The sequence below is a fragment of the Prionailurus viverrinus genome, chromosome B4, assembly GCF_022837055.1.
Source record: "Prionailurus viverrinus isolate Anna chromosome B4, UM_Priviv_1.0, whole genome shotgun sequence".
Classification (NCBI taxonomy): Eukaryota; Metazoa; Chordata; class Mammalia; order Carnivora; family Felidae; genus Prionailurus; species Prionailurus viverrinus.
The window spans coordinates 128,504,932-128,519,879 of record NC_062567.1 but is presented as its reverse complement, the minus strand read 5'-3'; the positions used below and the strand labels follow the sequence as shown (position 1 = coordinate 128,519,879).

Sequence of the window (14,948 nt, the reverse complement as noted above, 5' to 3'; positions counted from 1 at the left end):
CAGTTAACGAACGGGGTTCTTGGGTGGCGGGGCAGGGGGGCGGGCGACGGGCAGGCGTCCTGAGACCTGCGGACCCTTTCCTTCGCTGGGCCTCTTGGGCGTTCAGTTTCCCCTTCGGTTGAAACGGGATTAAACGCGCCCAACTCGGATTAACACCCTTGGGATCAGCGAGTCCAGGACGGAAACTGAGTCCAGAGGTGGACGTTCCCCCAGGACCAGCCAGTGGAAGGGCTCGGTACAACCAAGTCTGGGGGTCACCGCGCAGGGGGGGGGGGGGGAAGCTGGACGAACTGCTGGGGAGAGGGAGGGTCCCCTTGGACCCTCCGTCCACTTTGTGGAGAATGGGGTTTGGGAAAAGTGCATGGGCTCCAGGGCCACCCCTTAAGCGCGTCGCAGTGGGCCCTTCATCTTCCTCGTCCCCTCCTCTACCCCATTATCTCCTGAAGAAGGGGGCGGGACGCGTGGGGAGCGTCACAAGCCGCGGGTGGGATGGGACACACACAAGCTACCCGGCGCGGCAGGCGGCGCTCCCGGTTCCCTTTGTTAAGTTTCTTAATTGGTTACTGACCTTGAGCGGTCAGATCGGTGACTTGTCTTTCGCAATTTGCAAAGCTGACTCCAGGAATCATGTGTTCTCTTCTATCTCATTTTTGAGAAGCACACATCTTATTTTTTAAATTACAAGACGTTTCCTGGCGCTTTGTAAGCACTGACCGAATGTCACTATTTTTATACCGAATGTCACTATTTTTATACCTGTTCCCCAATCCTGGGCAATAACCTAGGCGTGGCTAGGAGCTTGGTTCTGAGAGTGAGTCTGTGCCTCATTTTCCTCATCTATAAAATGGGGATAATACTCAGAGATTTGCTGAGGGATTCGATGAGTTAATATGCGTAAAAAAAAAAAAACCCCTTAGGACAGAGCCAGGTAGGGAATAAAAGTCATCTTTTGTAAGCAGGGGGAAAAGAGGGTGGTTGGGGAACACACAGCTCTGCCCTGGGTTTCTGGCCTTGGCGACGAAGGTTTTGGCTTTCTGCCTTGGGGTTACACCCTTGCTGATGGGGGTTGTCGCAGAGTGACGAGAGGTATGCCAAGCCAGCTTCTCTTGGGTGCGGTCTCTTGGGTCCCAGGGCTTCTGACTCGGGTGTGCATGAGAATGGGCTCATGCCCTTGCCATATTCACGGTGTAACCATGGAGAGGCACTGATGGGTGGCCCACACAGGGTACCCCACCGGGTGTCCCTCAAGCTGTTCAGACGCCCTCGGCCTCGTCGTGTCCCTCTGGCCCGGGGACTCCTGGGCTCCGATGTAGGGAAGCGTGCCCAAGGTCACGTAGCTAGGAGGAGCGGAGACCTAACACTTTTCTCTGCCCCAGAGCTGGAACTCTGTCTCTAAGCTATCTGGCCAGCTGGGGAGATCCTCCGAATGGCTGGGAGACCCGGGGATGCTGCATCGATGAAGGCATTTTAGGCACAGTGGGAGAGAGCGAGAGGAAAAATATTGAAGTATAATACATCTGAGTCTTGCTGTCTTGCCTGCCCTGCCTCCAGCTGTTCTGGACAGAATAAAAGAGGGGCTTTTTTTTTTCTGGGGCATCGGCCTGGCTGGGGGCCAAAGGAGCCGGCCTTAGAACCTGGCAAGCCCAGTCCCTTTCCTGGCCCCCGACCTTCTCACCTGTTAAAGGGGATGAGCAGCCTTTGTCAGGGGGGCTGCACGGAGTACAGTGCAGGCACACGAGAGGATAAACTATTCCTGTGTCCCTGAGCTGAGCTTCCCATCCTGTCGGGTCCGTCTTCCCTTCCCTTCCCCCTGTCCTAAGCCAGAGGGCTCAGAGACAGCCAGGAGCTGTCTCCCCCTCTGGTGCTGCTGACTCAGCCCTTTTCTGGTGGCAGCAGCTCGGGGAGGGTGGGGAGGGTGGCTCCCCTTGGCTCCCTCCCTCTGTAGCCTTGGCTCAGTGCCCTGGGAATGCTGCCTGGGGCAGGGCCACGGAGAGGGCATGGCCAACGTGGACTTGGAGTTTTCTCAGCGGCCATAGTCCTTCAGTCTGCTTCCTGTGGGGCCCCCTGGGACCCCGAAATAGGCCTGGCGGGGCGGGGGGGGGGGCTCCACGTGGGCTTGGGAGGTGAAAGCAGCACAAGGCTAGAACCTGGGTGAGTCTGAGCCTCATTCCAGCTCGGACTCCAGTTTGGCTGTGACCTTGAGCCAAAGCCCTGGGTCTTTTCTGGGTCACAGAGTCCCTGCTGGTCAGATTAAGTCATCGAGTTAGGTCACCTCGAAGAGTCCTCCCAGGCCTGATATTCTGCTGTTTGATTAGCCCCCAAGCTGATAGAAAAACGGAGGCCCAGAGAGGAGAGGCGGTCAAGGACACACAGCCCCGGGGCTATCCTCTCCTCCAACCTTGCCCAGCTGAGCGGAGCCTGGGGTTTGGGGTCCGAAGCCCCAGACTGAAATCCGATCACCCTTGGGTCTCTACATTTCTGTGCCTCCCGAGGACAGTAATGTCACCACCCCCGTCTTCCCAGGGCACAGACCCTGAACGACAGCCTTTGCCCCTCAGTGATGCCCAGGCGTGTTCACGGGACTCTGGTGTGGGGGGGGGGGGAGCCCTTCTTTTCTGTGGGGTTCTGGTTCTTCATTTGCCGTGTGACCCTGGGAAAGCCCAAGGCTGGCGGGGGGAGGGGGGGGTTTGTTGAGATAACAAATGGGAACACCTTTAGGTGTTCACCCTGCAAAGATGAGGTCCAGCCCAGGCAGTAAGTCCTCAACAAATGCAGAATCAGAGGGTGCTGGAGGGTGAGGGACATCTGAGCCTGCCTTTGGCGGATTCTCTGACCCCAGAGGCTACAGCCTTTGCAAATATTCCGCGGCCCCCCTCCCCCACCAAGCCCAGGCCCACCCCAGATTCTAGCGCTGCCTCCCCCTTCCTGAGCAACTTGGGGGGGGGGGTGGCTCCTGTCCCATCCCTTCCCTGGCCTTGATTTTCCAGCCTGCACATCAGGGGGCCTCACTCAGGCCCCTTCCGGCTCCAGCTCTATCGGGCCTCTGAATCAAACCAGACCCCACTGGATCGCCAAAGAGTTAAGCGAAGGAAATCCCCAGCTCCCTAGGCTCCCTTTATCTCCACGAGGATCCCAGAAGCTGGAGAGGAGCAGGCGGGGAGGAGGGGAAGTGGGAAGCCAGCTCAGCCCGCTCCCTCCGCCTTCCCTCCGCCTCCCTCCCTCCCTTCATCCCTCCCTCTTCAGCTTGCTTGCTTGCTTGGCCTGGGGGTCCGGGCCAGCAAGAGGCAGACATGGGCCAAGGAGCCAGAGGCTGCCCAGAGGCTGGGGGTCTGTGAGCCGCTGTGGAGGCCGCTGGACACAGGGTGAGTGATGAAAGGTCCTGTAACTCCCTCCAGCAGGGCCCAGGGGGCTGGGGTCAGAGCCCAGAATTCCCTTCCTCCCCCCCTGTCTTCCTAGGCACATCTTGGGTTCTGCTGTCTCCCTCTGACCCTGGCCAGCCCCTCTCGCTCATTCTCTGGCTGACTGAGATCTCAGCACCCCTCACCCCCAGAAGGGCTGCCCCTGTCTGGACACTCACCGGCTCAACTCTGCAGGCCCGGCTCCCTCCTTCTCCAGAGAGCTCCCAGCTCCTGAGTGGAGGCAGCAGGGACCCCTGATCACCCCCGTCCCCCCCCCCCCAACCACAACACGGTCCCTCACCCTTGATCCCTGCCAGGCACCCTCCCCCAGGGCCAGTCAATGATCATGGCTATGGTTATTAATACTCTAGTTCAAGGCTGCCTTGCTTCCTGCTTCCTGCTTCCCAGGTTACAGTTCTCTGTGTCTCCGAGCTTTTGACTCCCGGCTGGCCCGGGGCCCACAGAAAGATCCCCGATCGTGCCAGTCCTCTGGGAGAGACTCTGCTCGTCCCGTCCTGTGCAGGCCCTGGGAAGACGTCTTGTCGGTTGCAGAAGGAACACGTTGTTTTATTTTATTTGCTTATTATGGAAGGGTAATTGACATGCAGTGTCAGTTTCAGGCGTAGATGACTACATCCCAGTCATTTGGCAATTCTGTACATTACTCAGTGCTCACCGCGATTAGCATAGTCACCCTTCGGTGTTATTGCAATGTTATTAACGGTCTTCCCTCTGCTGTCTTCTTTTCCTTCTTTTTGTCAGAGTCCTTTACAAGTCAGGCACTTTCCCTGCCTTTGGATCCTTCCAAACAACCTGGGAGGCGGGTGGTGGTTTCTTCTGCTTTTACGTGTCAAGGAGTGGGAGGCCCAGAGAGGTTAAGCCGCTAGCCCGGAGGTCACACAACTTGTAAACTCTCCCGGGATCTCAGGTCCAACCCCGAGGCCTCCCCTGTCCCCAGAAAGTCACGTCTCTCTCTATGACCGGGGTGGGGGGGAAAAAGAGGGGGTTTTTGCTCTTCTCAAAAATCACTGGGATGTGACATTTACAAATACAAGATGAGGGTGATAATCTTGGACAGAGATTAGGCTGATCTCTGAGAAACTGATCTGCCTGATTGAGCAGAACCAGGAAGCCAGAGCAGGTGGAGCTTGGGAATGGTCACCTCTAAGGAGAGGGGTGGTGTCTCCGGGGACTGCCTGCCCCCCCCCCCTCGCTGCTGCCCCCCAGCCCCCAGAGCTGCTCTTTAAAAACCTCTCTGTTACCTCAGTGCTCAGTGGAGACAGAGTAGCATTTAAAAATAATAATAATTTTACCTTCTCTGCACGTATTAACCACACAAAAAAATATTTTTGAATCGTACTAAATGTTAAAGTACAACCAAGAGGAAATAAACAAAGAAACGCCAGAAGTGTCAAAGCCAATCTGGTTTCAAGAGCCGAGTTTCTGATCCTGCGATAAGGTGCCAGCCCCCAAACACCGCTATCACCTCAAAGGCTCTCTGCCTGGCTTCCTGCCCACCCGCCTGTCCCCGGTGTCTGCTGTCCCGGCCACTTCCTGCCCCTCTCCTGGAACCCTGGATCGGCTCTTGGCCAAGGCCAGAGACGGGTCTGCATAGCCCCTTGGGCTTCTCCGAGCCTTTTGAATTTTCCGGACCTCCTCAGCCTGCTCCTTAATTCCAATTTACCCCCTTGGCAGCGGATTGGCAGATCTGTGATGACTGACGCAACCGCCGTCCAATGAATTGACTCCGGAGCCCTCCCTGCAGGGCTTCCGTGTGAGGTCGCGCGGGTTGTCGACGGTGCAAAGGTGCTGAGAGGGAAGGTGGGCTGACGCCAGCCCTTGCCAAGCCACGCGCCCTCAGTGCCGCATTCCTCCCAAGATGACGTCTTCTCTGTATTTGTCTCTAACGCGTCCGGCCAGAGAGTCACCTCCTTTTGCCTGGCACCCAGGCAATTGTATCTCAAAGGTACAAGGGCAGCATCATGGGGCACAGCCCCGTGCATTTTCTCTGACGGATGTCGCTGCCTGGCTGCTAGAGTAAATGAACTTTCCTGGCCCCTTTGGCCGGACCACGGTGCCCCTGTGCCAGACCGTGGGCTCAGCCACGCGTCCCCCCTCCCGGAGAACAAGCCTGCAGAATCTTTTGTGTTTGTCCCAAGGGTCCACCGACCTTCCTTGTGCTGCCGGGGGCATGTGCTCCCCGGACACGGAGGAGTGGGTGACGAGAAAACAAGCCCCGGGGAGGCGGGTCGGGGGGGGGGGTGGGGCAGAAACAGCATTTCACGGGTGATGACTCTTGGGTGGCTGGGACATCTTCCTCACCCTCCTCAGCAGAGGCCTCCAGGGACCCTTGTCTGTTCCTGGCCTGTGGCTCCCTAGAGGGGTTTCCCTCCCAGGCCCTGGGTTTCTGGGGCCTCGCCTGCAGGCCGTGCATCGCCGCCAGTCTCTTCGTGACCTTGGAGAAGTTGCTTCTCTGTGTGGGTCTCAGTCTTCTCGTCCGTTAAGTGGGGGCACAATCGCTCCCTCCCCGAGTTATGTCAGGTGGGCGGACGCTGAGCGGGCAGCCTCCAGGCCGGGCATCGGCGCGGTGTAGATGTTAAGTTAAATAGAGTCCCTGCCCCTCCTTCCTTGCTCCAGGTTGCCATGGGGATAGCTGCCCTGGGCCTCCTCTGCGCGGTGCTTCTGTTCCCTCTCTTGGTGCTTGGGGTCCCCACCCAGGAGCCCACCTCTGGGGAAGCTGTGGCCTCCGGTCCCCCTGGGTACTGTCGCCGGTGCTGTGACCCTGAGGACTCCCTGACCCCCGCCGATGAAGCAGATGTGTCCTCAGCCTCTCCATCTGCCCTCCCGTATGTGCTGCCTGAGGTCAGGCCCTACATTAACATCACCATCCTGAAGGGTGAGTGCCCACACGTGGCTCAGGCTAGACGGGTCCGCTTGGGGATGGGGAGGGCCTAGGGGGTCTCTTCCCGGGCTGGGGTCAGTGAGGTGGAGGGAGCAGGAAACACCAGGACGGAAGGCTGTCCGAGACCCTTTCTTTCATTCGCACGTTTATTGAGCACCTGCTATGTGCCAGCACTGTTCTGGATTCTGAGGACGGAGCGTGAACAAACCAGACAGAGAAGCCCACTGCCACGGAGCTCCCGCTCTAGTCGGGGAGGCAGACAGTGAGCAATAAATATATTACCGCGTTAGGGAGACAGAACGTTGGATGGTGAAAAATGCTATGGCAGTGGCAGTGGCAGAGCAGGGCAAGGGGCATCAGGAGTGCAGGTAAAGGGGGGGTAGGTTGCATATTAAATGGGGGTGGTCAGTATAGTTTCAATGAGAAGGTGAGGGAGAAGCCATATCCGGGGAAGAGTGGGCCAAGGTGAACAGCAGGTGCAAAGGCCCTGGGGCAGGAGTGGGTCTGGTGTGTTTCATGGGCAGGGGACAAAAGGAGGAGCTGAAGCTGGAGGCGAAGCAAGGACCCGATCAGACTTGGGCTTCCCCTCTGAGTGAGATGGGGACCAGGGTGGAAGCAGGGAGACCCGTGGGCAGCCCCTGGGGCTGTCCAGGTCGGAGCTGGCTCCCTGTCCTCTAAAATCAGGAAGAGGCTTCTGCTGCTGGGGGCCGCGGGCAGCTGGGCTGGGGCCAGGCCCTAGACCCCCGTCACCTCTGCCTGCGCTGACAACCACCCCAAGAGCTCGGAACTTTGTCGTTCCTCACCCCCCCCCCCACTTTGCAGATGGGGAAACTGAGCCCCCGAGAGGGGAGGAGCTGTGCTAGGAGCACACAGCTGTCAGGAGCAGAGCCAGGGTCTGGCCCGAGGTCTCCGGAGGGCCAGGGCTCGGCTGGCCTCTGAGACCCTCCGGCCCTGAGATCTCATGGGTGAGGACGTCTCCCTTCCTCCATGTGGCCCTCCGAAAACCCTGAGTCGAGGAGGACACACCCGGGCCAGACTTAGTTGCGGGGGTGGGGGTGGGGGGGGGGTGGGGGTGGGGGTGGACCCTTGGCCACGATGCAAGGCTCCTGGCTGGCATCAGGGCTCCCGGGTCCCAGCCCCGGCTGCTGGGCACCTCTGCCCTGTGGGTCAGGCTCGGCTCTCCCTCCCTGGCTTGCTGCCTCACTTGTAAAACGGAGAAGGAGACCCCCTCCTAAAACCACCCTTCACCCCCTCCTCCCTCGGGGCAAAGAGGTGCTCCATAAACTGTAAAGTGCTGGGCACGCGATGAGACCGTTCTCCGTGGAGGCCGTGGAGCCAGAGTGCTGCGGACCCCTTTGTCCCCGCTTGTCTCCAGGCCTCTCCTCCCAGGGGCTGGGCCCTCCTCCTCTCTTCCCACGGGTGTGGCCACGGTCCTAGGAGACCTTGGGAAACCACAGGGCCCTGCGGGTCTCTCCAAGGGGAGGGGCTGATGGTGCGATCATCAAATATGTGGGGTCAGGTACCTGGAGACACAGGCGGTCACCTGCGTCTCCTGAGTTCAGGGTCGGCCTGGAACAAAGGCTGGGCAGAGGCGTGCGTGCCCGAGGACCAGGTTAGACGCTGCCGGACCCCAGGGCAGGCAGGGACGGGCTGAGCCTCGCTGGGTGGGCCATCCCACCTTGCGAGTGTGGGCTGTGGCGCACTGTCCCCTAGGACATTTTGTTGAGGGCCCAGGAGCACCCCTGCGAGGTGGACGCGATCCTTCTCAAGATATAGACAAGGCAACCAAGACCCTGACCGGGAAACGCCCCGGTGGGACATAATCCCCACCCAGGGCCGCCTGGCTCCTACCCCGGGCTTTTCCCTTCAGGGAAGCAGAGGTACTTTCCTTGGGTTCCTTCTCTGGGTCAGAAACGCAAAGCGCATCCTGCACGTAGCCCACGTCTCCACTGCAGTCTGGCTGGGGGTTTGGGCCTGGCCTCCCAGGGGCCACACCACGCCTTCGCTGTAGGCAGGAGGGGAACAGGCAGGCAGAAGACAGACCCTCCTGAGTCTTGCCTTACCTGCTTCCCCTGAGCTGTGTGACCCTGGGCGACTCCCTCAACCTTCCTGGGACCGGAGACGGTCATGGTATCTTTCTTAGACGGGCATTCAGGGAGGTGAGGGCTGGCATGCACCAAGGGGCTCTATAAACGCTGGCTCCCGCTCTGGCCTCCTTTTTGCGTCTTCCGCAAACCCACGGAGGGACTCCCTTGGCGCAGGCCTGGGCGCCCGCCCTGACTTTCCCCTTCTTGTCCCCACAGGTGACAAAGGGGACCGAGGCCTGCTGGGCACCCCCGGGAAGCTGGGCAGGGAGGGTCCCCGGGGGGAGCGCGGCCCGCAGGGCACCAAGGGCGCCAAGGGGCAGGCGGGCAGCCCCGGGGGCCCGTGCCGGACGCGCTTCTCCGCCTTTTCCGTGGGCCGCAAGACGGCCCTGCACAGCAGCGAGGGGTTCCAGCCGCTGCTCTTTGACACCGTCTTCGTGAACCCGGACGGCCACTTCGACCTGGCCGCCGGCCACTTTGTCGCCCCCCTGCGCGGCCTCTACTTCTTCAGCCTCAACGTGCACAGCTGGAACTTCAAGGAGACATACGTGCACGTCATGCACAACCAGGAAGCGGCCGTCATCCTGTACGCGCAGCCCAGCGACCGCAGCATCATGCAGAGTCAGAGCGTGATGCTGGCCCTGGGGCCCGGGGACCGCGTCTGGGTGCGGCTCTTCAAGCGCGAGCGGGAGAACGCCGTCTACAGCGACGATGTCGACACCTACATCACCTTCAGCGGCCACCTCATCAAGCCCGAGGAGGACTAGCGCCTCCAGCGGGGGCTGCTCCGGCCGGGGGGGGGGGTGGGGGGGGTGGGCTGGGGGCAGGGCCGTCCCCTGCGAGGCCTCAGTTTGCACCTCCGTAAAGTGGGCCCCCGGGACCTGGCGTTCTGGATGGTCTTCCTCTTCTTTTCTCCCCTCCGTCACCCCTTTCTCTCCTCTCTTGGACCTATCTTAAGAAGCCCTCTGACCTAAACGTTCTAGAATTTTCCCAGCCTTTTAAACCGGCACGTCCCGGACTTGAACGTGCATCTGAATGACTTTGGGGGCTGTGCCAAAATGCAGATTCCGATTCGGATTCTGGAGGGGGCCCGTGATTCTGCATTTCTAAGACGTTCCTGGGTGGTGCTGATGGGGCTGGGCTGTGGACCCCGCTTGAGCCACAGATTCTAGAACTTTCACACGCTTCTACTTTCGGAACATTCTGGAAGCCTCCAGAACATTCTCTTCCCAACATCCTCCCATTCTCGCATCCCTCTGGGGCTCCCCCTCCTCTGTTCTCTTGCCCCTCCCAGCCCACCCTCCCGAAGGTGCCTGGCTCCCAGGTGCTCGCTGACCCTCCTTGGCCTCTCTCGCCAGCCCAGCGTCCCTGGCTTTCCAGGCTTGGTTAAGGTGCTAAAGCCCTGGTGGGCGTCTCCTGCCCAGCAGCGCCTCCTCTGGCCCGATGCCGCCTTTACAAATGCCACCGGGGAGTGGGCCGGGCTTTGGACCCCTCAGCAGGTCTAGGGAACTGAAGCGGCCAACATTCCGGGTCAATCAGGGGGAGGCTCCTCTGAGCCATGAAGCCAAGACAGGCACCGGGAGAGGCCAAGGTCAAGTAAGGGGACATCAGGCCTTCTGTCCTTTCTCCCCCTCCCAGGGTGGGCCGGCATGGCCGCGTCCAGCCTTCCCCTCCCCCCATCCCGGGTGGCCTGAACCTCTCTCCAGAGGGAGATGGCCTCCGCCCATTGGTGCTTACACAGACCCCGGGGCAGAGGTGGCCCCAGTGGTGGTTTCTGGTGCTCACTCATAGCCAACGGACCCATGGCTACATGGCTGGGGGCTGGCAGCGGGACCTGAGCAGGTGCCGTCGAGGCTGGCGCTCTCCCAGCCGCCCCCCCCAGCCCGACTTCCGCCCCTGCCCTGCTTGTCCAGAGTGATTAAAGTTCATGTGTCTCTTTGGCAATGCGGGCTGGTTCTTTCCGCTCGGCTTCCTCTGCCCACCTTGGGAGGGCGGCCCGTCCCGGTGCTGCCGGTGCCCCCCGGGGAAGGCTCGAGAGACGGAGGCAGCCCAGGGCTCCTCTCCATGTGCTTCCCACCCACCAAGACACCGGCCCCCTCTGTCACTCATCCACCAGGGTGCCCGGGGGCGGCCAAGCTAGCGCGTGGTGGCCACTCACGTAAATGTAGTTACAGTTGACGTAACCCGCGCAGGCTCCCCTCGCAGACTCGACGGGACATCCTGCACCCCTGGGCCTCCCTGTGGCTGTGTGAGATGGCTTCCTGGGTGCTGTGTGTGAGAACGAGCTGTGCAGGACGAACGGCCCCCCGGACTCAGCCTAGCCCAGCCCGTGGCCCACCCAGGCAGGGGGTAGACACAAGTCTTCGAGTCTTTGGAACCTATACGGCCACGGAAGTTTTCCCACTGGACCTGAACTCCCTGCAGCTCTCACCCGAGGGGCTCCTAACAGGTCAGGGGCTACTCAGGGGGAGGCGATCCCAGGGCCTACTTTCCGTCCAGGCTCTGTTCATGCGCCATTGGCCTCACCAGCACTCCCTCTCAGCATCCCCCGACCCCCGGCAGTAAAGGTTGCCCCCCCCCCCCCCCACCACGCCAGGAGCCTTTTGCCACGGTCACGTCACAAGGACAAGCCGGTTTGCTGATTGATAAGGCAGCAAAACTTTATTTTTCCTTTTTTTTTTCTGGCAGCAAAGCTTTGGAAACTTCTCACCAAGCACCCGCAGGAGGATTGAAGCTTGTCCTTTGCAAGCTGAGGTCAAAGGTCCCCAGGCATTTCCGGGCCATGTTAGCTCAGGGCTCCCAGAGAGCATCTCCCCCAGTGTCTCAGCGGACCTGTGGCAGATGCCGCCTCTATCCATGGTTCAGAGTGGCCTCTGATGACTGCCTGGGCCAGGTGTCCCCACAGGAGCCCAGTTCCTGGCTTGGTGGCTTCTCTCCAATGGGTGGTAAGAGCCCCTGGATCTTTGTGATGGGGGCTCTCCCGGAAGGCAACGTCTTGGCGGGGGCTGGGTGAGGGGCCCGGAAAACTGGAGGCCCCCCAAACCTGCTGCCAGGAATGGGGGGGGGCAGTGTCCCCCCGGAGATCTGCAATGCTTAGTCCTGGTGACTCTGGCGAGCCCATGTGGTTAACTCCCCACCCCGGGGGCAATCCCTTTCAGTTACATATTTTGAAAAGAATATTTCCCTCCGAAGAGTTAGTGACCCAGGAAGGGAAGAGAGAGGAGGGCCAGGGGGCGAAGAGGCTCATGAAATGGAAAACAGCCTGGACGAGGAGTCAGGGGACCTCACCTCAGCTTGGCCATTGCTTGGTCGGGTGGTGTGGGGGGCGGGGAGAATGGTGATCGGACAGGGATCTGAGTTGAAACCAGGAACAGAGCTGGTGCAGGCAGCTGAACCCAGCTGTGTCCCTGGGGGCCTGCTACCCAGATGGGTGGGCTAGATCCATCCCATGGGCTTGGGTAGGGTGTGCCCGGAAGTCACACAGGAGGAAGGACCTTCCTCTGTTGCACTGGAGTATGGGGAAGAGTGTGGAGAATTCTCGAGAGGGTGATCTAGGAAAGCTTCTTAGTGGAGGTGGCATTCGACCCGGGCCTCGGAGGACGAATAGGAGTTTGAAAGACACCATGATCTGGGGGAAAAGGGACAGTGGGGTGCAAGGGATAGCTGTGGGCCAGTGCGGTCTATGCTCTGGGCACTTGGAGAGGGCAGCACGCTATGGAAATGTTTGGAAAAGTGCAAGAGACAAGGGCAGGATGAGATTTGAGGCTGGAAAGGTGAGGAGGGCCAAGTCATAAAAGGTCTCGAATGTCTGCCTTCGTCTGGACTTGACCCCCCACGTGCTGGGGCATTGCTGGAGGGTTCTGAGCCGCGTGGTCACTGGTTAGAGCTAACTAAAGGGGCAGACCGCTCTCGTGGCCGGGTGGAGTGTGGATTGTACAGGGTGGGACCAGAGGCGGTCAGCGGTGCTGTGGGCCCGGGAAGGGCACGGTGTGGACCCAGGACGCCATCCGGCGGGAGAGGGCCGTATTCCCACTGGACTTCAAGGGAGGCAAGAGATTTAATGGCAGAGGGGGGCGGGCGGAGGGCAGCCAGATGGGGGGCGGGTTCAGCTTGGGCAACGGGTCTACCAGGCTCTGTTGCCCCTACTAGACTTTTCTATGACAGTGAGAAGAGGGCAGGCCTGGGTGCCAGTAGTTGGGCTCCCGTGCCGGCTCTGCCCCGGGGGAGCCCCCTGAGTCAGCTGAGGACTAGAAGGCGCTGGGTAACGCATCTAGTCTCTGTGGGTCCCCCCATTGTCCTTATCTGTCACGTCAGGTTCAAAGCCCCTCCTCTCTTGGCCCACGGAGGCCTTTGCGGGTGCCCAAGGCTATACGGGATGACTTTCAGAACTCCAGAACAGGACCCCTGGACTGACGATGGGAAGGAACGTGAAACCAGCGCTGATCGTCCCAGAAAATAGAAAGTGCCAAGTGACGGGGCTTGAGAAATTTCAGGGAAGCGGTGAGCGCTCGGATTCCAGAGCATGTGGGCTCTGGAGCCCAGCCAGGGGGGGTTCTGATCCCGGGTCCCTGTTCCCTTAGAACAGCTCCTGGCTCGGGGCCGACACCACTGTTTCTCCTGTGCCCGCGAACCGGGCCTGTCACCTCGTCCCCGTGAGTCTCAGTTCTGTTTCAAATGAGGACCGAACGTGATGGTGTTTCGCGCATTCGCGGGGGTTGGCGCCCGGCCCGCGCTCCAAGGCCATTTTGCTGGATGGGTGACGTGTACTGAGCAGGAGGGGAAAGGAGCCGCGGGAGGCAAGGTCCAGGAGTCCTGGCCCGGGGGTGGCGGTGGGGGGGGGGGGGTTTGGAATCCGTGCAGCGCCCTCCACTGTTTCTTCCTCCTCCCGCCAGCTCCGCGGCCCGGGGCCCGGTAGCCACAGGCTGCCACGTGTGCATCTGGAGGAAGGGAAAACATAGGCAGAGACTCAACACGACCAGAAACAGATGTCAAGAACACTCGGGGTGGGGCCCGGCAGGGCAGAGCTGCTTCCAGAAGGCAGGCTGCGGGAGCCAGAGAGGAAGGAAGGAGGGATTTCCAGGACAGGAGTCAAGAGTGCGAGGCTAAGCCCCCGTGGCCGGGAGCAGCTGGCTTGCACACCCAGCAGGAAGGGAGGCTGGGGGGGTGGGGCGCCGTGCAGGGTCGGGCTGGGGTGTGAAGTTGCTGCCTGGAGGTGAGGGTGTGGGCGGGAGGAACTAGTAACCGAGGTCCGGGCCCACGGAGGAAACAGGGGACCCACTGCAAGGCAGCAGCGCAGTGAGAGTGTGAGTGTGGGCGGCCGTCCCTGTCCTTCCTCTGGCCAACTGCTGTTCCCCGCTGGGGGCGGGGGACGCATCGGTGTCACAAACACAGAGGTGCGTGAACTAGAACTTGCTTTCCACCGCTCTGGGCTCCTGGGTTCCCCCCCTCCCACATACCCGCTGAGCCGCACGCTCACTCCTGCGGAGCCCCCCTGGGTTCTCGTCCCTCTTGGGGCGCTCTGCACAGGGGCTTGTCTTACAGGTTCTACATCGCTCCGGGAGCTGTCTGAGCCTGGGATCCTGTGCCTGAATACACCGCGTGGCCGTTTCTTGTCCGGGTTCTCAGCCGCCTCCCCAGGGTTCGGCCTGGGAGGGCGCCATGGCCCCTCTGAGTCTTAGCTGCCCCACACCTGTTGGGGATCTCCTCTGTACCCCACATCCAGGCTCAGCTGGGGAGGAGGGGCGACGGTCCCCTTCAGCCAGGAACCCCAAGACCGACACGTTCCTTCCTCCCCCTCTGCCCGCCTCCCCCCAGGGGTAGCCGGGAGCTCAGATCTACTCAGTGTCTGCTCAGGGCACCCTCTCCCAAAGCTCTCGGCGGGGCAGACAGGCTCTTTCCTCCCTGTTTTAAAACATAAGAACCTAGGGGCGCCTGGGTGGCTCAGCCGGTTAAGCGTCCGACTTTCGGCTCAGGTCACGATCTCACAGTTCGTGGGTTTGAGCCCCGTGTCGGGCTCTGGGCTGACAGCTCAGAGCCTGGAGCCTGCTTTGGATTCTGTGTCTCCCTCTCTCTCTGCCCCTCCCTGCTCACACTCTGTGTGTATCTCTCTCTCTCTTAAAAATAAATAAAGATTTAAAAAAAAAACGCATAAGAACCTAGAAAAGAATCCTTTCCTCCCTCTGCTTTTCGTGGCATGTCCCTTCTGTATCTGTTAGGATGCTTTTGGGGGCACAGACTGGTTCTAGAACATAAGGCGTCAGAAAGGACAAATAACCCGAAATCCCAGGGCTGGTTCGTTCAGCAGCCCAGCAGCTTCGCTAAGGATCACGGGTTGTCCCAGGGTGCCACTGGGCGCTCTTAACGCCACAGCTTTGTGCTCAGGCCAGCTTCCCTCAGGGCCACAGGACGGCAGCCACAAGCTGGTGGCCACACGTTTGCTGTCCCGGGTCCCCGGCGTGTCACATCGGGCATGACGAGGGCGGGTGAGATGACCAGGCTTCCCTCCTGCAGCCTCTCCCTACTTCTCCTTGGCCAGAGCCGGTCACATGACCGCACCCAGCCCAG

The 14,948-nt window shown here is 60.5% G+C and overlaps 1 protein-coding gene across 5 annotated transcripts; it reads left to right on the top strand.

Moving 5' to 3' along the window:
• Positions 1 to 41: 41 nt before the first annotated feature.
• Positions 42 to 10,328, top strand: C1QTNF6 (C1q and TNF related 6). 5 transcript variants are annotated; one of them, XM_047868066.1, is made up of 4 exons: positions 2,783 to 3,362; positions 3,807 to 5,364; positions 6,036 to 6,294; positions 8,604 to 10,328. In XM_047868066.1, the coding sequence occupies exons 2-4, from the start codon at positions 5,278 to 5,280 to the stop codon at positions 9,149 to 9,151; spliced, it is 894 nt and encodes a 297-aa protein (XP_047724022.1). In that variant the 5' UTR covers positions 2,783 to 3,362; positions 3,807 to 5,277; the 3' UTR covers positions 9,152 to 10,328. The 5 variants fall into 5 exon arrangements, with proteins under 5 accessions (XP_047724025.1, XP_047724022.1, XP_047724021.1 ...); XM_047868069.1 differs by lacking the exons at positions 2,783 to 3,362; positions 3,807 to 5,364 and adding an exon at positions 42 to 235; XM_047868065.1 differs by having other exon boundaries at positions 2,783 to 5,364.
• The last annotated feature ends 4,620 nt before the right edge of the window (positions 10,329 to 14,948 follow it).

What these genes read in the sequence shown, in the direction of transcription:
- C1QTNF6 (XM_047868066.1), top strand. Translation starts at nt 5,278, where the DNA reads ATGACGTCTTCTCTGTATTTGTCTCTAACGCGTCCGGCCAGAGAGTCA. An exon ending in CAGGCAATTGTATCTCAAAG is followed by an intron (nt 5,365 to 6,035) that starts GTACAAGGGCAG and finishes TCCTTGCTCCAG; the next exon opens with GTTGCCATGGGGATAGCTGC. An exon ending in TAACATCACCATCCTGAAGG is followed by an intron (nt 6,295 to 8,603) that starts GTGAGTGCCCAC and finishes TTGTCCCCACAG; the next exon opens with GTGACAAAGGGGACCGAGGC.